Here is a 22466-nt window from a genome sequence, read left to right on the forward strand (position 1 = left end):
CATGAGCTCCCCTGGAAACATGGTTTGTGAAATTTTGGGGGAGCTCTAAAATATTGATATGATAGCCAAATAAATGCTATTTTGGTCATGGTTTTTCTCAAAGGTGTAAAATAAGGGGGAAAAACAATATATAAATAAAAAAAATATCATGAAAAAAAAGATTTTACCGCGCTAGCCTAGAGCCGCTCGGGGCGTGGGGGCATCACTGTCTGTCTGCAGGCATCCACTACCCACTCACGAGCTTGTTTACTACGTGCGTTAAAAAAAAAACTCCTGCGCGCCATTGTCGATGACAGTGAAAAGAAGAAGAAAAGATGTCGAAAAGAAGAAAGCAACAACTCACCTTGGGCGATTTCTATCCAAAGAAGTCTAAACAAAATGATGAAGAGGAAAATCCCCGGGTAGAAATATTCTCTCGCCCCGCTGTCAGCGGGAGTTTCATCCAGGAAGCGGTTCTCTGATGGACGAATATCTCAGCGTCACAATGGGTTAGAATTCCAAACAAAATTTCCCATGATCACAATAGCATGCTGAACATTCTAAAAATGTAATGGAGTCATAGTCATGTACCGGAGATATAATACGAAAAGCATATTTTTCAATGTCGCTCAAAACCGCACAGCAGGGGGGGGGGGGACCCGCCTTTCTTAAATCAATAACTATTTTTAACTTCAATTTCGATAATAATAGTCCACGAGTGAAGTGATCAAAATCATAAGGACAACATACTAATCTTTAAATGGAGTCTGTAGGTTATACCGTTACCGAGTTATGAATTCATAATGCTTATGAATATGATTTTTGGGAAATCCTTAACGGTTTTCATTGATATTTTTTAGATTTGTCGAGAAATCACTAACGGGGGGGGGGGGGGGGGGGACACGTCTCTCGTGGCTGTTCTCAAAGAATAGTTGCTTAGGCTGTACTCTATGCAGGGCTGCCAAAAGCCTTCTCCTCACTGATAAATTTGGAACGCACTTGTCAGAAGAGTGGATGAACGGGGACGTAACCAGTAACAGACAGAACAACTTGCGTAAGAAAATCTACAAGCACCGGGATAGTGTGGCGCACAAAAGGGCAGTTGAACTGTCAGAAACAAGACAAAAAGAAATAATGCCAAACACAGGATTCTCTGTATCAACGCAAAGTTGTTTGAGGAAACATCAATCGCGTTCAGATCCGCCTATTCATAGCTTTCATGTGACGTCACAGCATAGTGGAAACGCCCACCTGACGGACAAAAGGCACTTTTTGCGGGCAAAACCCACGGGCAAAACCCACTTTTTGCGGGTTAATAACTTTTTTTCTCCCGTGGGTTAGGAAAATAATCCAACGTGTCCGGATAGAGTAGAAGACAGGGAATCCAACACTATTTGAATGGAGTCGATCCTCCACTCCTATCACCGTGGACACAGCAAGGAGCGAATTCCCGGATATAAATATTCCCTCGCCTCGCTGACAGCGGGAGTTGGGAGTTTCGTCCAGCAGCCGGTGAACGCCCGGTTGATCGAGTTTCATATTAAAAGTATATCTTCTCGGGGTGTCAGCGCGGTGGTTAAGGGCTCAAAATGACCGTATACTGATGGTGAATTTAGCAATAATAGTCTTATGTTTGTACCACCTCCATAACCGGTGTTATTCACGGGAAAAGCCGGTCAAGGAGGCACCCTTTGCAGGTCAATAACTTTGATTCTCCGGGGGTTAGGAAAATAATTCCAACGTGTCCGGATAGAGTAGAAGACAGGGAATCCAACACTATTTGAATGGTGTCAATCCTCCACTCCTATCACCGTCGTGTATCTTGATAGTTCTTCATGAGTGAGGTGGTCTAAATAGTAGGCAGCCATGTTGAGCGATGTTGCTATGATACTTTTTGCCCGTCAGGTTGGTGGTTGCTAGGGAAGAAACCACGTGACTGAAAGCTATGAATATGGTAGCCAAGGAAAGGCTTCTGTGTTAAGGTAAGACCCGCTTTTATAGACTTGGCTTCTGCTGTGTTGTAGGCCTATGGATTGCTGTGTTATAATGAGAAGGGCTATGTGCATGGTTGTGTTGTGTAGGGCAGTGTTTAGGCTTGGTATGTGGCGTTGCGTCGCCCTCGCATGATGTGCGGCTCCCCCGCACACCGTGATTTAATTCGCACACTGGGTGTGTGTGTGTGTGTGTGTGTGTGGGTGTGTGTGGGTGTGGGTATGGGTGTTGCTTTGATACATTTTACCTAATAAATTGATTATCATCTACATTTATCAACATCAAAGCCACATTGTTGAACTGAGGAAAAAGTCTGTGTTTCGGGTTAAGGTTAGGTAGTGCTTACCCTAGCCCTATATCGTAGTTCCTTCATATTTCCACGTGTACTCTCATATTCCCTCTACTGGTTCTACTAGCGTTGAGAAATAACAACACATACTGTGTGGGATCGATTATCTTCATTATCCAAAATCAGAGATGGCTCACAATCCACTCACCCCTTTCTCTTCCTTCCCCTCTTCCTCGTAGTGCTGGCTGTGTGCTGGGCTTGGGCTTGGTGTTGGCGTCTCTGATCCGTGGCGGCCAGGCAGAACACAGGGCTCACACAGCCCTGACCCTGGACAGACTCCTGTCGGAGCTCCAGAACAGCGGAAGCCAGGGACGCATGCTGCAGGAGGTGCGCCCAAACTTGTTTTCTCTTCATAAGGAGAACAGTATTGTTTTGTTTTTATTGTTGTATTTTTGAACTACAGTGCTTTGCATATGTATTGGGACAGTGAAGCTTTTTTTTTTTCTTTTTTTTTATCAACCAATTACTATGCCATTAAAGTAGAGACTTTATGGTATTTGTACGTATGCGTACATATTGGTTTCACTATTTAGAAATGACGACACCTTTTAGACATAGTCCCCCTCAGGGCATCAAATATAATGGCTTGACAGGTGTTTCTGGTAAGTCAGGTGTGTTCCGTCACATCATTTGCGCTGGCCTAAGAGAGCTGTCAATCTCTAGTTTATTCTAGGGTTTGCATTTGACCTTTGGTGTCTGTCAACATGAGGACTAAAGAGGTGTCAATGAATGCAACGATAATAGTTCATGTGATTTTGGAATTAATATCTTTGTTTTTATCGGCTCTCTGATTTGCATAGGAATCAATTACACACTGTGTGGATCAGGTTGTCATTACAAACTGCTTTGCGTCTGATTCATACACACATGCCTTCTTGATCCTAGTGGGTTTGTATCAACTGCGGTTGATGGACGATCAGTGGCATTTCAGGGTCATCATTTCATCTCTCTCCCTCTCTCTATGTTCTTCATCCCTCTCTCCCCGTCATTCCCTACCTCAGGTTTTGGCATACTCTGTGGCCTGTGTGGGTGTGTCAGCCTTTAGTGGAGGGGTAATCGATGCCGTAAAAGCAGAAGAGATCATGAACACTCTCCGCAGCATGACAGAAGAGAGTCAGCAGGTGAGGGGAAAGAAAATAATGCCAGTGGGTGTGGGAGTGAACGTGTGTGCTGATGTGTGCGTGCGTACGTGCGTGCGTGCGTGCGTGCGTGCGTGCGTGCGTGACTGCGTGTCTGCGTGCGTGTGACTCTATTGAAGTTGTTGTTCATACTCTGACACTGGTGTGTGTGTGTGTGTGTGTGTGTGTGTGTGTGTGTGTGTGTGTGTGTGTGTTGTCCAGACTCCAGGCTTCTCCTTGGCTCTGGGGCTGGCTGTTCACGGCTTGTCTTCCTGTGGTCACGGCAAAGCAGATGACATCAATCCCCGTCTACTGGGCGCCTGGGTCAAGATCCTGCTAGCAGAGGTACGACAGCTGAAACCACGGGGGCAGAGACTCATTTAGGTTTTAACAGGAGGCTTTGCAAGAGCCATTTTGAACTGGGACTGGGATTATGGAAGTGCCACCAAACAGTGCATCATGCCTTCTCAAGGCACTTAAACATTCTTCAAAGTGGTTGTGGTCGAAATCAAGGAAGTAATGGATGAATACTTTTCACTCAATGTGTACGGAATACATATTCGGTGTATACATGAGTACATAAGTGTTATAAGAGTTGTGTTGGGGTCTCCACCCTTGCGTTTCAGGGCTGCCCCACCATGCAGAGGCTGGCTGCGGTCAACGGACTGGTGGCGCTGGTGGGCTCTGAATGTGCCCTCATTCAGGTGAGTTGTCTTCCTCCTGAGACATCTACTACCCCCCAGCACTGCGAGACACCCGCTTTTCCCCTTTACTGTGTCCCCTATGACTTCTACTGCCCCCCTTGTACTGTTTCTCTGTTCTCCAGTGTCTACTGTATATAAAACATAAAAAAAAACGTTTCCCTTCCATCACTGAGGCTGCCAATGGCCCCGGGCCTGAGCTACATTACTCTTCCTGCTACGACTGGTGGATTGATGATTCACTTGCTTAGTCAAATGTATTGATTGTAAGTCGCTTTGGAATAAGGCGTCTGCTAAATGCCAAAAATGTAAATGTAAATGTAAGTTCTGAACTGAACTTAATCACCAGCCTCTTGTTGGCAGGGTTCCCCTTTCCCTCCATCTGCAATATATAGGCTGACAGGTCTATGGCATAAGAAGACTGTGTGTGTGTCTGTGTCTGTGTCTGTGTCTGTGTCTGTGTCTGTGTCTGTGTCTGTGTCTGTGTCTGTGTCTGTGTCTGTGTGTGTGTGTGTGTGTGTGTGTGTGACATCAATGGTTGTGTCTGGTTCTCTCCCCCGCAGTTTGGTAGTGAGTCAGAGCAGTCCTCTCAGCAGCTGAACCGACTCAATGAGGTCATCCGGGCCGTAACACAAGTAGGTTCAGAATATTCATCTGGATAACTCATAATGATACGGAAACAAGCATCGTTCATGGAAAATAATAAAGTGGGAACTACAGTCCAGTTACCTTGTAATAACAAGGTAATTGTATTTCTTCTTCCTAGTAACAATCAGTAATTACTGGTATTTGGTTATTACCTTGGTTATTACCGACTTATTCTGATCTGTTATTCTGACTTATTAGTTCCCCCCCAAACTTGTTTATTGTTTGGTCGTTACATTCACTATTTGCTACATTCATATCTTCCAATAACATTACATTAAAATGACACTTCATTCATTCTGAAGTGTTAAGGCCAATGCACACAGCGTGCGATTTTGTCGCACGACAACATTCGATTCGACACACCGAAGTGTGTGGGTGTGAATGGAGAATCGAATGTTGTCGTGCGACAATATCGCATCGCACGCCGTGTGCATTGTCTCATTCAAAACAATGGAATCGAATCCGCGGTGCGACAAAATCGCACGCCTTGTGCATTGGGCTTTAAAGCACTTTGAGCTGCAACGTTTTGTAGGATAAGTGCTATACAAATAAAAGTTATCATTATTATTATTATTATTCCCGAGGGGATGTTCACTTTCAGAACCAGGTAGCACCTTTTCTTTCTTTCCCACTGCAGATCATCACCTTCTCTGGAGCCATCGGGCTGCAGTCCAACAGTGCCTGTCTGGTGGGCCACCTGCACCTGGCCCACATGTCCTCCAGTCACAGCCACACGGCAGGTGAGACACTCCACACTCTGTTCAGTGAGAGAGCTTTGACTCCTACTCACAGATTGGCAGAGACTAGAAACTACATTAGAATAGATTAGATTCAACTTTATTCATAGAAACGAGTCATTAGCGTCAGTGTTTCGACCTCAAATTGTATACTCCCAATTCTCCTGATTCCCCAGGTGTGGTCCTCTGTGGCTCAGTTGGTAGAGCATGGCGCTAACAACGCTTAGGTTGTGGGTTCGTTTCCCGCTGGGACCATATATACAGTGCCCTCCACAATTATTGGCACCCCTGGTAAAGATGAGTAAAAAGGGTTGAGTTAATGAGTACAGTTCTACTCTCATTAGAGTATTTAGAAGTCATACTCATCATTAACAAACGATAGTTAAGGGGATTTAATTATTAAAGTATCAATGACAATTGTCCCAATTTCTCTACCTCCCCTCTCTCTATCTTTCTCTCTTGTCTGTCTCTCTATCTCTCTCTCTCTCTCTCTCCTCTCTCTGTCTCAGTGCCTCAGGACTTCAGTTACCTGTCGGAGGGTGTCATCAGATGTATAGTGGAGTTTGTCATCGAGGCGGGAAAGAAAGGTTTGGATGCCTCACTCATTTACGCCTGGGCCACACCGGCAGGGTTGCCAGACAGGATTGACAATTTCCAGCCCAACCAGTCTAAAAGTTGCCCTATCCACCCGTCCAGTGTGACCAAAAGTAGCCCAATCTGGCAACACTGCACACCGGATACCTGTACCTGGAGGTTACTCTCCCACGCAGATGTTTCTGTCTCTCCCTTCGCTCACTGTCCTCACTATGAAGTCACAAGCATCGCCTTTTTAACATTGTCAACTCAGTTACGTTCTATAAACACTTCCAACTTTCGCTCAAAACCATTTGTTGTTCCGGTGTCTTGGCTTAGTGGTAAAGTGCCTGACAATTGTGCAAATATACACTATCCCACGAAGGATCAATGTTTGCCGTCTGTGTCTGATAGTCTGCGTCTGCGCTAACTTCCCAACTCCCTAACTCTCATCTGCATTCCTGTCTACTTTCCTACTGTCAGAAATGTTTTTATTTTCCATAAAAGGCAGATGGCATTCTTCTTTTAAACACAAAATAAATAAATTCATACTGGGTCCCATGATCCCGAAGACTGACTATTTTTAATCGGTTCCATAACTCACTATCATCACCATTGCTCACGTTCATGACTGCAAACCGGGAAAGGATATCATGTTATTTTGTATTAAAACTCTCCAGACATGCTTGCGGCAATCCAACGTTTTTTTAAATGCATGAAGGGAAGTGAACGAGGTCACACAGCCCTGACGATCACTCTCTTCACTGTTCCTATGCAGGTCCTGAGTTTGCCCACTCCAGGCTGGTGAAGACAGCGCTGGGGTCCCTGGCTGCTGTGGGGGGCAGTTCCCAGTACCCTCCAGTCAACTGGAGTGCCATTCTGTCCCCTCTGATGAGGCTCAGCTTCGGTAACGCCCAGCACTCGAGTTGAGACGGGATGAAATGAAAAACGTTCAAAATCATCCCCCTTCTAAAACTGCCATCCCCCCTTTCCATCCCTTATGTCATTTTATCAATGAACGTGGTATTACTGCTATTTCACTGAAGTCACTGACGCTGTGGGGATGTAAAAATTATCCCCATATGATAAAATCCACCATCCCCCCTGATTTTCTTTTACAGCTTGAGTACTGGTAACGTCATACCCTGTACATTGGGAACATGCTGGTATCATGCACATTCTGAGCCCAGAATGTTGATGTGATTAGTTTTGTCTGTGTTAGGTCATATGAATATGATGATCTCTCGGCTTGTGTTTACCTATTCAAAATGATCTAAATCCACATGGTTGTGTGTGGTGTGTAAGTCTATATGGATGTCTTGAATCGTGGCCATCAACCGCAACATTTTGCTCTAGTGCACATTTTAAACCTTTCGTTTGAAGTGCTTTGGAGTTTTCGTAAGTGTGCTGTTATGTTGTAGTTGTTACAGCAGCAGGTCATCTTCCAAGTTTTGTTCTAAGCCCTGAATATGTTGTGTTTCCTGTATCCTCTGTAGGTGAGGATGTCCAGCACCAGTGCATCAAGCTAGCAGCCAGCCAAACCCAGTCCTCCCAGAGTGCCTCTCTCTTCCTGGGGGTGTGGCTTTCCCCTCCCCTGGTCCACAGTCTTAGTGTAAGTGCTCCATGACCCGCTTAATGAAAGCCACTGATCTATACCACTTTAAGGGAATGTTCTATGAATTTGTGAACCTAAGGTGTTTGGTTAGTTATGCTTCATGTGATGGGTATTTAGCTTTTTACCAATCCTATCCTGTCAGATGTACACAACTGTCCTGGGGGGAGGAGGTAGGGGCTGTTTCTGGACAGGGCCAGTGTTATGGGAAGCTGCACCATGGTGTCTGTGCATGGATGTGTTTGACCGATAGTACTGTCTTTCCTCCAGTTGCACACACGCAGCCATCTGTATGAGAGCCTTGGGGTGTGGATGAAGCATGTTTCGGACGATAAGCTCCAGGTATGTCCTATTGTGTAATATGTAGGGACAGAAAATGTTCCTGACCAAGTGAACTGACCAGGAGAAACTGCAGGTTGCCAGGTCAACTCAAATCGCTGTTACAGTGACATGAAGCTGAACAAAAAGTAATTCAATGTTGTTGGGTTTTTCTTCAGATTGATAAACCTACTCCCACTATTTCCACCAGATATTATAATCACACCAGATATTATGTCACATTTTATTTTGAGTTGCAAGCTAGACCGTTGAAACCACTAAGTGTCTCGCTAAGAGCGTAACTTGTTCTCCGTTGCTGTGGTCATTGAGGGCAGGAAGGCAGGTTGACGTTTACTTTTACCCTTCCCATTAAACCCCACCCAGGTGTATGTGGAGACCCTCGGGGTGCAGCTCTTCCACCAGGACACGCGACCCCAGAGTTTGCCTCTCTGTCTCAGCCTCCTCCAGGGCCTGGCCCAGGCCATGGCCCTCCCCAACCCCCCCAACAACTGCTGGGCGATCCTGTGCTCCACCACCGAGAAGATCTTTAACCTCCTCCCCGACCAGATACAGGCAAGGAAGAAACACACCACCGCCTGCTTTTTATTTTATTTATTTTTTTACCTTTATTTAACCAGATAGATCAGTTGAGAACCAATTCTCATTTACAATGACGATCTGGCCAATTGGCAGAACAGAGGCAAGTCTGTACACAAAACACAACACAGTATATAGGATATAAAACACAACCCAATATATACAATATAAAACATGAGTGCAATACACAACAAGTATCAAAAACATCTATACATCACAACACAATATGTAAAAGACAGCAGGGAAGACTTCTGTAGGAAGCTAGGAACAATAATGGAATATTGAATATTGTACATAGTGTGTGTAGGTATTAATGATGAAATGCAGTGAAGCAATTCATTTAAATGTTGGTTATTTGAATTAATAATTGACCCAAATGCGTTTTCAATTATTTTAATGCCAGAATTGTTCTTATCTAGTTTGGTTATTTCTGTGAGCGCAGTCAGTGCGCCACATTCTTTGTTACCGTCAGCTATATTACATTACAAACGTATTACAATACGTCAGCTACATACAATATTATTAATCACTAGTAGATATTAAGTACGAAGGCACCTTCAACTAATCAACTACATGAGACAACACACAAGCCCTGGATTAAGTGAATCAGGATGTTAAGTCCTTTGATGTAAAGTCATTTAATGTCTGAACGGTTTATTGTAGGACGATGAGGTGGACCTCTATGTTGGAATCTCCAAATGTCTGTCTGAGTTGTCCGACACTGAGATTGATCGGATTGCTAAAGTCACAGAGGTACAGTAACACAGCTGATCACTGGCTAATAGTGATCACTGTAATAGTGGTCACTGTAAGCCACACAATTCCTATGGATGAGTTGTCTTTGTAGATTTCTCAATTGTTGATGTACTTGGGTTGTGGAAAATGTGTACAATGTGCAAAAATTGTACAATGCCTGCTGCTTTTTAATGATACTTTTGGTGATGTCTTCAGTAAGTATACCAAAAACAATGCTTTACTCACAATATTTGCAGCAGGTTTGTGTTTTAAAATCTCTTTTTACAATGTCCATAAAGTATGCATGCAGTTTTAAAGTTAGGGGGCCAGCTGTAGGATACCATACTTGTTTTTTATGCTTTAAAACAAATATAATTACAGTTTTTGCAGACCGAAGATGCTGCCTAACAAGTTGTTTGTTGCTCTCTGGCGCCCTCCGCAGGCTCAGATGGAAAAGACTGGCTTTATCCTGACCTACCTGAGTTCCCAGGGTCGCGTGCCACTCCTGGGACTCAATGATGTCATCAGTGCAGTGCTACGTGGCTGGTTGTGCCAGAGAGTGTGTTGGCTGCTCCTGCAGACTTTCTACCAATGCCGTCTGGCTCTCAGCCCTAACACAGGTCAGTCCAACCAATCAGCTTTCAGTGCAACGGGATTTCAGCACCCTCTACTATTTTCAGCTGTATTATGTTCTTCCAATAGTGTGTATTATTAATGCATTTATTCTAGAGCTGTCAAATTATACAAAAATGTTTTAAATTGCAAGGTTTGTTCATATATGAAATCACAAATGAATAGACAGCCAGATGTGATTTAAGTCTCTGTGGCACTGTAACTGGTCAATTATGTTTTCACTTCTATCTACTCCCCCATATCCATATTATTCAACATGACAAGCTACTGTATACAGTGGGGATTGGGTGCATGGATATTCAACAAAAACACAAATTTCCCCCATTTTCTGATTGAATTACTGTAATATAGGAACTCTTCAGCCTATGACAAAAAAAATAAGCATTTATCAAAATAAATGGATCAAGGATTGACGCAAGTTAACTACACTGGGCACAGACAGACATACAATAATTGCTACAGCCAGACTACTGGCCTTTGAGCATCTGCCCTGCACCGTGCACAGCCTGCAAAGGTCTCTGATCATGTCCCTGCCACACTCCACGTTTAACCCTTGCCTTGCTGAGGCTGATACTCTCAAACGGAGAGTGGCTTTGAAAAACCATTTACATTTTTACCATTTAGCAAACGCTTTCATCCAAAGCGACACACAATTTGAGATTACAGGGACAGTCCCCCTGGAGTAACTTTGGGCTAACTCAAGGGCACACTAGTGGTGGTGTTCCCAGGCGGGATTTGATTTTTTTTTAAGACACAATATAAAATGTGTCTCTGGCATTCAGCATCAACACAAAGGCAAATGTATTTCTACAGCACATATGCATACAATTCAATGCACACCCATAGAGCTTTACATGAACACATGAGATAAAATATCCATTAATAAGTGAAAAATAAAATGTACTTTTGCTATTTGAAAACAATTTGATAATGTCTCCCAACAAAACTGTGGCAGACAATGAAATTGGCCTGGCTCATATTGTTGTTAAGAATAAGTGTGCTGTGGATTTTTGTTACCTTATTATTGTCATATTCCAAATGTACTGTATTGGGCGTTAATAATAAATGTATTTTCCTAGGGGTCTCGAAACGAATGGAATGGCTTCTGGAGCTGATGGGACACATTAGAAATGTTGCTTACGGAGCGACCACTTTAAAATGTGCCGATGCCAAACAGGTGTGTATTCTTCTGACATGTACACGCGTTGTTGTATTTCTGTGTGTGTTGGCTGCCACTAATACTAGTCAAAAGCTGGTATTTGCTTCAGGTCTATAGCTTGCAGGAAATTTGCTGTTTTTACCTAAAAAAAAAAAATCGCTAAGGTTAGCCGTGCATTGATCATTTTCTTCATTTTCAGGCCAAAACTTTTTTTTCACCTTTTTGGGCCATCACCAGTTGGCACCCCTGGTTGGTTTACTGTGGATTGAATGTAATGTTGCTCTGTCTGAGCATGACTGTGGGTGAATCAGGGTGTGATTTTAAACTTACAGCGAGTCCCAGTGTCTATCTGTAAGCATATGTTCCTTCAATTGACATGAATGTTTAGCTGGTAGCTTTACTTTGACTACTTTCTTCCCACTCTCCCATGCAGGCCACAGACTTTCTTCTACAGGTATTCGCTGCGGCTGTTGTCTCCTGGGGCGACCACACCATGCCCCTGCTCCTGGGCCTCAGAGCCCAGTGGTTTCCCTGGCAGGGATCAGAGCTGCCAGCTCTCACTCACCGCCTGTACGGAGAAGCATCGCTCGCCGAGCATTCTGTCTCGCTGTGCTTGCAGGGATTGCCCCACAGCCTGAGGCAGCTATTGGCCAAAGAGCCCTGGAGTGGCCAGTCGCAGAAGGTGGGTCCTCAACCACCTACTTCCCACACCTAACTACATGCAGAACCTTTAAAACTGCAGCTGGCAAGTGGGGGTCAGTTCCACAAATTCAATTTTAATTAAGTTCCCTCCACCAGTAAATTCTATCAGATCAATTAAAATTCAGGATCAAACCTTTGAATTTAATGAGTCAATTACATTTCTTTCAATTCCACATTTAAGTAGATAAAAAAAAACACAGTTCCCAATATTTTCCTAAAACAATTGCCTCAATTCATGTCTTAAATTAATTGAATTTCTTTGTCCCTCAGTCCATAGGCAGACTGCACAAAGACTTCCTTAATCTTTAATCTAAATTGATAATTGATTAAATTGATTAAATTAACCTAAATGGAAAGTCATGAGTACTATAATCTCCTTATTACAACATTAATTAATTAACAATAGGACATACATTCAAATTCCAATTTCATTGCTTGAACATCCTTGAATAAAGTCTCTTTCATTATAATTTCTAATATTAATTGGACTTAACCGCAACCCTGATATCTTATTACTAAAATGCTTTTATTCTGTGCCAAGTCTGCAGGTTTATGCATACAGTATGGTTTCCATATGATGGGAATGTACCGGTATGCGTTTGTCTACTTCACTGTTCTGGTAGAGTGAATGATTTAAAAAGTGAGAGAGAAGTGACTGACTGTCTGTTTCTGTACGTCAGTTCATAGACTGGCTCTTCAGCATCACAGAGGGTCCTGAGGACGGTCTGTCTGAGACATCCATCAGCACTGCCAAAGGTGAGATGCCACAAAATCAATCATGGTGTACTTATCCAGGATAGAGTAATGTACAGCATCATATACTAATATGGTCATTTTGCTTTAACCAAAGCGACTTAGTGGACATGTTACCCAACAGAATTACCAAAACAATACAAAATCCCCATGTCAAGGTTACGTCATAGTCCAAAATGCTAATTCACGAGGCTCATCTCGCTACACAGCGTGGAGACCCATTTGCAGAAAAGAGCAAGCTCAAATCCAGAGTGAAATGAAAGAACATTTCCGAAAGAGTGACTTGTTCCTTTTGAACAGAAATAAAATGTGTTCTCTGTTACATCTCAGTGTGCCAAAATAGTAACTGAATGTTCACAAATTCACATTTGTATTTCAAGTAAAGTACAGTAGGCTGTGATATACTGTACAAACTCGACCATTACATTCGTTTTAAGAAATCCCAAGCCCGATTTAGCATTAGCTTACGACCCTCTGCAGAGGCACAATTAAAACGTGCATGATTAGTGCATCGTCACATGCAATATACAGTATTTGGCTCCATCTGTAGTACATATCAAGATTTTTTTTTTTTTAAGTAGCATAGCTAAGCAGACCTGGGTTCAAATAGTATTTCAAATAATTCATCTGTAATCAAATGCTAAAAGTATTTGACTATTTTCTTTTTTGAAAGGTCTGCACCTAGACACATTCATGTTTGCTCTGTTCTCTTGACATTATGATTAGAAACATCTGCATGTGTGTACTAATTATAAAACCCTTTTGTTTTGTCCGTACAGCTGCCTTGCTGGCTCTCAAGTCCTCTTCTGAGTTTAAAAAGAAAGCAGTATGGACTAGAGCATATGGCTGGTAAGACAGGGGCATCGCCAACCTCCTGGCCTCTTCTCTCCTCACTGGAAGCCCATCGCAACTACTGGGCCCACCGCTTCTCACAGCTGACGCCTCCAACTTGCATACTCGTCTTTTCTTCTCAAAATATTTTTATTTTCAGGGCAAATATATTCATCGTTACAAAATACACACCAATATGTATATATAAAAAAATAACAAGAAGAACATTGGCAATGTTAACAGTGAGATTGTAAAATAAGACAGCCCCCCCCCTCCCCCTGTCGTCTTTTCTGTGTTCATTCTGGAGGAAGGTACATCTTCTGGTCTTTTTGCATATGCAAAAGCAAATAAGAGAAGGAACCTGATGTGTAAATTTCTGTTTTTGTACTACACCTTTAAAGCCACAACCCATTGACTAACAATAAAAGATCAGGGCTGCTACATAAAGGGATGTGGGTGGAGAAATGTTTCTACTCTCAAATTCATATATACGAGTCTGAATACAAGTACAGGCTGTGACAGCAACATGGGGGTTTACAACATTTTAGATGCTGTACAGTGTTTGTTTACACCCCTGTGCTTTGTAAACATCGGCATAAAGCAGCCTTTTATTGTGGGGATGTTTGAGTACGCAGCCACTGCCTTTCAAAGGCTTTAGAGGAACACCTTTCTCACTCCTGCCTAATGTCAGCTTCACCCTGTCAGGTTTATGGTGAGCACAACCTTGCGTAGTGCTGTGCAGCCATGGGAACCTCATTAAAGCACTTCAGACAAGAACACTTTATTTGGTGATTATTTGCTTTGATTTTAACATACATGTATAAATATTGTATTACATTAGTTCTACCTCAAAAGCAATGTTGTGCAAATAATGCTTAGACTGATGTTGTACTCATTTGCTGTTGGGTAATATCCTTACATACTACACAACTGTGTTGTGTCAGTTGGTATTGTAGGTTGAGGACTGTTTACTTTTGAAGTAAACCACAAACATGGCTTCAGGGGGCTATTCCGTCAATGCCGCTAAAGGGAAATCCAGGCTTATTTTTGACAAGTCTTTCGAGAGACTATCAAACATAAGCCTGGATTTTCCTTTAGCGACGTCGATAGAATATCCCCCTGTTGTGATAACTTTCTAACTGGTTGCCACTGAAAACAAAGAATCCCTTTAAACACACATATCCAATGTATAGTTCTAGCCCAAAAAAAGTTACACTGCAATACTATATTTGCAGAAACCTTAAGACTGTGTTCACTTCTCATTACACTGAGGGCTGTTGTGTCTCCCCAGTTACTGTTTCTAATCACAACGGAATGTTTTCAGCATTGTTTACCCTGAAGGGTGGGCCAGCCAACATGCAACCATGGATTGCTTTCTACAAAATGTAAACATCTTTTCATCTTTTTTCAACTTTTATATGAATGATGTTTAGTTTCACAAGCATTAAACACATATGTATAATAGTATATTATACTTTTACATACATGTCCATTATTTCCTTTTGAGCTTCTTATTCCAGTTCTCAAGCTGCTGTGTTCTCTCCTTCACTAACTGCCACACTGCGATGGAAGCACCTAGACAGGATGAAGGTGAACACAGTTAGTTGTTTTCTTCTGAGCAGGACAGCAAGTTGAAGAGGCAATATTCAGTACAGTTGCAATGTTGTGTGCTTAATAGCGGGCGTTCATAAATGGCAAGTGCCTACAGTTTGATGTTATTCATCTCCCTCACACAAGCCATCATTCCTCCACACACTTACCACAGTGCATTTCTGCAGTAGAATGTTTGCAGCATAGATTACCCTCCTGTTTCTCAATTTTCACTTTTGGCCGATGTACAATTATGTGACAGACGTTGGTGAAAGCGGGAACAGGTCTGCAACCAATCCAAATGTTTAGCCTTTTATTCAGAAAAACTTAAATAAATGTCAACGTTGTTGAAAATCAATGACACACTCGCAAGTCAAGCCAAAACATTGCAATGCAATGGATTCGGGGAGTAATTCCCACTACTCTACACTAACAAGGGTAGTGGAGATTACTCACCGAATCCATTGCATTGCAATGTTTTGGCTTGACTAGCGAGTTTGTCATTGATTTTCAACAACGTTGACATTTATTTACATTTTTCTGAATAAAAGTCAGAACATTTGGTCGGTTGCTGACTTGTTCCCATTTCACCAGCTGCTGTCACATGTATTTTGCAGAACGTTGCACTGTCAAATGTCACATTGCACAGTGGAGGAGTGTGTGCCGAAATAATGGTGATGGTCATAGCACTGATGGACATCAAACATTAGCACTGTACCCATTTATACACATCCACTTCATTACAGATTTTTTGTCATTTAATTTTGTTCAGCCTATGAGTAGTAAAGCAATGACTTAGCTAGCAGGGAAGCGACATCAGAGTACACTTACCAACAGCAAGTATCGGTAAGTAGATTTTCAGGATGAGGGGGAAGTGAATGTACGTAGACACAGGTAGTGACAGCTGGATTGAGTAGGTTCCCGTGAACTCAAAGTAAGGCAGTGCTTGGTAAATGGTCATGCCTAGAAAAGGCAAAATGGTCAAATAGTTATTTGCAAATACTGTACTGACACAAAACTGCAAGATGCTAGACCAGGCACATAAACATCACATCCGTGAGACGGCGTTGATACGCTACTATTGTAGTCAATGTTAACGGCTCCATCGGCCACATGTGTCAAACATAGACGCTGCCTTACAGTTAAATTTTTGGCATTTAGCAGACGCCTTATTCCAAAGCGACTTACAATCAATACATTTGACTAAGCAAGTGAATCATCAATCCACCAGTCGTAGCAGGAAGAGTAATCTAGCTCAGGCCAGGGGCCATTGGCAGTCTCAGTGAGTCTTTTTATTATTATTATATATATCTATATCTATATATAGAGAGAGAGACACTGTAGAACAGAGAAACAGTACAAGGGGGGCAGTAGAAGTCATAGCGGACACAGTAAAGGGGAAAAGCGGGTGTCTCAGGAGACGCAGTGCTGGGAGGTAGTGGATGTCTCAGGAGGAGCAGTTAAGAGTCCAAGCTGCCCTATAGCAACCAGCAGCATAAAATTACATTTTACGAGTCTATTAACACTAATAACATATTCACTCTGCTTCATAGTATGAAAATGTAATAGAAACATTGTTAGTAGAAATACAGTCCAACTAGTCTATATTGTAAGGTAGAGGATGTTGTAGACAAACGCCCATATATAGACATATTGTAGACAAACGCCCAATAGAAGATATTAGGATGTGACCGTGCACTCAACAGTTCAACATCAAGAAGCCATACATTTGAAGTTCCATGCAGAAACAGACTGGTACAGCCATTTACTCTGTATCCACTAGCACAACTGTTCATGCTTGTGGTGTAGCAGGTCAAATGACTGCATGATGGGACGTCTACGCTTAGCGCAAGCTACATCCTGGTGTAGTAGCTCTGTAACTGTTTCGACTGCTTGACAAACTATTGGAATCACCAAAACACATTCATATATACATACATGCACATTATCTACATTTAGCAGACGCCTTTATCCAAAGTGACATTTACACAGACACATACACACTTCCTGTGTATCAGTATCCGTCTCTATGACTATGCCTGCTATGCCAACTCATTTCCTGTGGACTTGAGCTCTAGGTTTCCACACAACATGCAATGCTTGACACATCACCAAATGTAAAAGGAGAACTATTTATCACCACCTGTAAAAGAATATAAATAAGAGTATAAAATAACTATTTCAGAAGCAGTAGACAACAACCATGCACTAGCGAGCTGTGACGTGTTCTACACATGAGACACCGACTGAGTCTGTCAGCCATTTAGAGGAATGGCATGTTCAGCCACTGAGTAATGTCTCCCAATTCTTTTTCATAAACAACATCATTGTTTATTTCCTGTAAAATGATGTCTTGAAAAGAGCGGGACAGCCTGTTAAATGTGCTGTGAAATAAACAAATTGTAATAATTGTTCTGAATTAAATAATTCATGTTAAAATATTCGTAGAAATGCATGAAAACACTTGGAATGCAATGGTTACGTAAGTAATCAATCTTATGTAAGTAAGACATCATCAGTTACGTTTTGCCTTAGATACCTCTTAAAACCACAAAATAGCGGGACACACTATATGACCACCAGGGAACATCACACTGAACGCTGTCACAACACCAGCCCCGACCATCATAGAGCAGCATAGAGCAGAGTCATGCAGTCAGGTAGTGTCAAGGATCCCTCAATTAACATCGCAGGGCCACACGTCTTGGAGCATAAACGACATTTTCCTTTCACATGAACTAGCTCAATTACTTTTTCTTAAGGAAATGTATACAAAAGCGACATGGCCCTCCCCTGCAAGATGTGTAACCCTCCCTCTAATTGAAGAACATACTATGCACCCCCTTTGCTCCTTTTTGCTCCAAATCGACGCCCCACCAAATTTAGGCTGTTAGCCTACAGTCCACGTTTTTTCCTAATCAAGGGGTGTTAAATATTCTGTGAAAAGGCTTTCAGATTGCACCATTATAACAACTAGAGTAATATCGTACCTTCTGTGATGACTGAGAGTATGTAGATAGGGATAGACAGGGTGTATCGAACCCACATCAGGTTAAATGAATGAGTTCCCATGAGACACAGCAGTCCATGGGGGTACCTGCAAAATGCAGGTGGAGTGAAACATTAGCAGACATCAAATATATTTAAAAGAAAATATTTTTTAAAAGCGACCCGTCATTCATTATGTTGACACTTAAGAGAACAATAAAAATATTTTTTGAAAAGTGTCCCATAAGCTGTGTTGATCAGTGGGGGTCCATCTTAATAGGCTAGGTGCACAATCTCACTACTTCCTGAAAGGCAACTGGTATGAACATATCCTGTCTCACTCTATTGGTTTAATTGATTAATCAGCTGTGCGGTAAACCGTTGGAACACACAGTGCACAGCTGATTAATCAATTAAACCAATAGAGTGAGACAGGATATGTTCATGCCAGTTGCCTTTCAGGAAGTAGTGAGATCGTGCACCTAGCCTATTTAATGTTCGGCTGTAGAGCAACAAATTGTGAGAATTGTGCAACCCTAAACATTACAAATAATTATCCAATTAAATGCCTCTCCATAACTGTAATATGGTTCTCACTATCTATGCCCCATAGTTTATTTTGTCTCAAATTTCATTTAAATGAGAACCTAAAATGATGTGTCATTTTTAGGTAAAAAGACAAATGTACTGTACATACCTCAACAAATCTAGAATATTCCACAGGTAAAACTGTCCACACACAATTGGTGTACTCTGTATCTCCTCTTGACCGATTATCACCACAAACAGCAGGAGATTTCTCTCCATAACCTGGAGACGGAAAGGTTGTTATTAACCACACAGGGATGAACTTGCATGCTGTCACCTATCCAATTTGAATTGTAAAGTAAGGGAGGAAGGGCACACATTCAAGTATTTGAATGGATCCCAAACCCAGTCCGTAAGAAACAGAATAACATCGGACATGGCACACACTTGAACAAACCGTAGTAGAAGCCGGCCCTTCTCTATCCCATCAGCGATGTGAAATAGCTCCAACATGGACAGCAGTTGGCAAAGACTCATCACAACCCCCACAGCATAAAAGGTATCGGCCAGGGCATCTGAAAAGTAGTTAAACCACAGTGCTGTGAAAAAGTCAGTGAACTCCTGCACAGCTAAAAACTTCAATTAGCATTGAAGCCTGAAATTGCATTTAATGAGGATTTCTTTTTCTCCAACAAATTCACACAATCTTCTCCACACAAGTGATCATGTTTTAATTAAACTTACCAAAATAAAAATGTATAACTAAATGACATGCGTATTATTACGTATGTGAACCCCTGACTCAGTACTTGTTAAAGCTCCTTTGTGAGCGATTACAGCTTTGAGCCTTGTACCATGTTTCTACCAAAATTGCACACAAGACAATGTAACATGTTCTTGAATTACCCAAGCTCTATCGAGTTGTTTGGGAATTGTTGATGGACAGTACACCTTCAAGTCAGTATGTAAATGTCACACTCAAGCTCATTCACTCTCTTTGTGTTAAGCCATTCCAGCGTTGCTTTGGACTTGCTCTTGTGTCATTTTCCAACTGAAGAGTGAATTCATACCCCAATGGTAAGGTTTCTCTTTAAGTGTTGAGCAGATTCACACACGGTGGGGAAATTAATACTTTTTCACAGAAGTCAAGGGGAAGTGATTGATCAAGGGGGAGTGTTTGATTTGCATGGAATTTGTTGCGGTGATGAAAGATTATATAATGTAAGACACTAAGAAAACAAAACATCAGTCCTATACTTCGTACACTAGCACAGAGAGCGAGAGCAGAAAGTTAAACATCTGACAGCTAGCCTAACTCAACATGACAACAAAGTACAAGAAAATGCAACATCACTGCTCTCAATACACCATTAGTATTTTACACCCCCAAATATTTAATAAATGTAATGTATTACATTTAATAAAACAATATTTAACAAACATTAGCCTTTTCGAGGTGCTAATAAGCACATTTACTTTATTTACATAAGAATAACAAGCTTATCCTGTAATACAGTTTATTTAAATGCTTTTTAAACATTGCTTTTCTACATTGTTTACAATTATACTATTGAACTTATGGACCACCAGCAATACCTTCATGGACCACCACTGACACACACACTATGAGTTTCTATCTTTAAGTATTAGATGTTCTGTAAAATACTATGCGTTTTTGCCTCTTCAGCATCCTAAAAGACCTATATTCACAAAAATAAAATAAAAATTAAGATACAGAAATGCCTACTCTAAGTGTGTATACCTCAATAAACTACTGCAATGACAACAGTCCAAAAAGTCAACAATCTCAAAAAGTCTTACCTCCACCAAATGTGAGAAACCTGGCTGTCATATTTGCAAATATCCATGTGTGACCACAGAACTGAAGCAGGTTATACAGGAAAAGGTAGGCAAGTCTGATGCTCATCCTATAAAATAAAGAGCACACCAACTTTATTCAAATAAGCAAACATCAAATTGAACTCAATTTAGCTCAGACGCGACACTCGACATTAGTGCCCTTACCTGTTTGGACATGACTTATTCTACCTTTGAACATATCCACGTAGCCTACTCTCCATCATCAGAGATTTTCTCCAGCACCACGAAATATCGATAGGGCTGTTTTAATATCCATGAAGATTAACCGTATACCCATTATTACACAAAGCCACATTTGGATCAGGTTTGGAAACCTCCAAACATGGCCGGATTGCATTTCCGCTACTTCGTAATACAATTATGATGTTTAGCCAATCACGCTCTAGTTTACCTGCGGAGCGCCATGTTTGGAGTTATGCCCAGTAACGACGGGTACACAGTTCATCTAATGGACTGTAATGTCGTGAGCTTAGAATTATAAAGTTCTATCTCCGTTTAGGGTAGTTCAGAGATATTGAGCGTCAAAGTTTTGACATTCCATTATGTTCTGTGAGATGGAACCTTTGTATTTTATGAATTACTAACTCAAAAATGTCAACATTTTAAAAATAACACCACACAGGCATTAATAAACACCTAATGGATCAGATTATGTAAAAAAAACTCAATTTTGACAAAAATGGAGATAGAACCTTATAATTCTAACGTCACGATGTGTCGCTTCTAGAAGCAGTGGTAAAACGCTGGGGGCAACTCGAGACATTTAAGCACCAGTTTGCAATTCTTCAACACGTATCATGGACAAACCCCGTTGGAACAAGCATATAGCCTACTGAGAAAAATGTCAACACCCACACAGCCCACTTGATTGATAGCGCCCTTGACTTGTGTTTAAGTGTTCCACTCTGCATTAGGTGTCAGGTCAATAAAGAAAGTAAGTAAGTTAGGCTACAAAAAGAATCTGTTTCCACATCAACTCATCATAGCGCTCATAAACTCCATGCAATGTAAGCAGCTGACATCTAGCCTCATATCCGCGTGGTAACAACTGACAGCGTTCAAAATGATAGGCTTGTAAATGTTCCTTACCTCATTTTTTTAAAACAACACGGCGAAGGATTAATAATGTTGTTTCCTGACACGTTCTAGTTTGGAAACAGTAGGAAGTAGATTGCCCCCCGTGCAATTATCTGACGTCAGGAAGAGCTCAGATACTTTCCACTTTTTCCCTGCTTTGCTCCCAAAAGAAAATGCTGACTCCTATCGTTCGTTCGTTCAAAAAACCCACTACAGTTAAAGAAGTTGAAATAATTATGCTCTCAAGGATAATTTCCTTATTATATAATATTACAAACTGAAACTGAAAACAACATCATAACATCCTATGAAGTATAAAAACGCACCACAGACACTGCAGAGAAGCGTTGATGCTCTCGCTGTCAGTCCATCTCAGCTCCACACCTCTAGCTTGAGCGTCTTTTTTTTTCTTCTAAATTTTATTTTATTTTGCCTTTTGTTTATTATTTTGTCCACACTGCTGAATCTGTGTGATTCGTGACCTTTTGCACCATTTAGCACCATTTAAAAAAAAAAAGTTTTATTTAACCTTCATTTAGACAGAGAGTCCCATTGAGACCAAGTTATCTTTTACAAGGGAGCCGTGCATAGTTTACAAACTATTCCTTTAAAGAAGCCCACCTTAAATCTGAGCTTTTTAAACAAGCTCCTCCAAATGATTACATGACTGGAACTGCTTTACTTGCCAAATGTGTGTGGGAGGTCCAGCAGCACGTGTTCTAGTGTCAGCCAGTAGCCTATGTATGTATGCACTCACTGAGAATCAGAATCAGAAGACTTTATTGACATGACATGTCAACATGTTAGGAATTTGGTTTGGGACTCACTGCAATGTATGTGGCTTTGGATAAAAGAGTCAGCTAAATGGCATATATTATCATTATTATTATTATTATTATTATTATTATTATTATTATTATTATTATTATTATTATTATTATTATGGACGTAGCCGTATTCAGTCT

The 22466-nt window shown here is 41.4% G+C and overlaps 2 protein-coding genes across 2 annotated transcripts in view; one reads left to right on the top strand and one right to left on the bottom strand.

Moving 5' to 3' along the window:
• Positions 1-14198, top strand: part of focad (focadhesin) — a gene marked incomplete at its 5' end in the record, with an annotated part of 32945 nt that extends 18747 nt beyond the window's left edge. Inside the window, 17 exons of the mRNA XM_080546617.1 lie at positions 2500-2647; positions 3322-3441; positions 3661-3783; positions 4065-4142; positions 4703-4774; positions 5425-5527; positions 6034-6111; positions 6876-7004; positions 7594-7709; positions 7980-8051; positions 8412-8600; positions 9288-9377; positions 9802-9979; positions 11072-11169; positions 11585-11833; positions 12534-12609; positions 13386-14198. Coding sequence (XP_080402743.1) covers positions 2500-2647; positions 3322-3441; positions 3661-3783; positions 4065-4142; positions 4703-4774; positions 5425-5527; positions 6034-6111; positions 6876-7004; positions 7594-7709; positions 7980-8051; positions 8412-8600; positions 9288-9377; positions 9802-9979; positions 11072-11169; positions 11585-11833; positions 12534-12609; positions 13386-13459 — 1993 coding nt within the window. The 3' untranslated portion in view covers positions 13460-14198. The remainder of the gene's footprint in view (positions 1-2499; positions 2648-3321; positions 3442-3660; positions 3784-4064; positions 4143-4702; positions 4775-5424; positions 5528-6033; positions 6112-6875; positions 7005-7593; positions 7710-7979; positions 8052-8411; positions 8601-9287; positions 9378-9801; positions 9980-11071; positions 11170-11584; positions 11834-12533; positions 12610-13385) is intronic.
• Positions 14199-14929: 731 nt separating this feature from the next.
• Positions 14930-20829, bottom strand: LOC308172129 (very-long-chain (3R)-3-hydroxyacyl-CoA dehydratase-like; the record flags this gene model as incomplete). The annotated part of the gene is made up of 7 exons (XM_080547039.1): positions 14930-15012; positions 15859-15990; positions 18018-18124; positions 18713-18825; positions 18991-19118; positions 20365-20471; positions 20816-20829. 7 exons carry the CDS (start codon positions 20827-20829, stop codon positions 14930-14932), a joined length of 684 nt encoding a protein of 227 aa, XP_080403165.1.
• Between the last annotated feature and the right edge of the window lie 1637 nt (positions 20830-22466).

The sequence above is a fragment of the Nansenia antarctica genome, assembly GCF_963989245.1.
Source record: "Nansenia antarctica genome assembly, chromosome: 16".
Lineage (NCBI taxonomy): Eukaryota > Metazoa > Chordata > Actinopteri > Argentiniformes > Microstomatidae > Nansenia > Nansenia antarctica.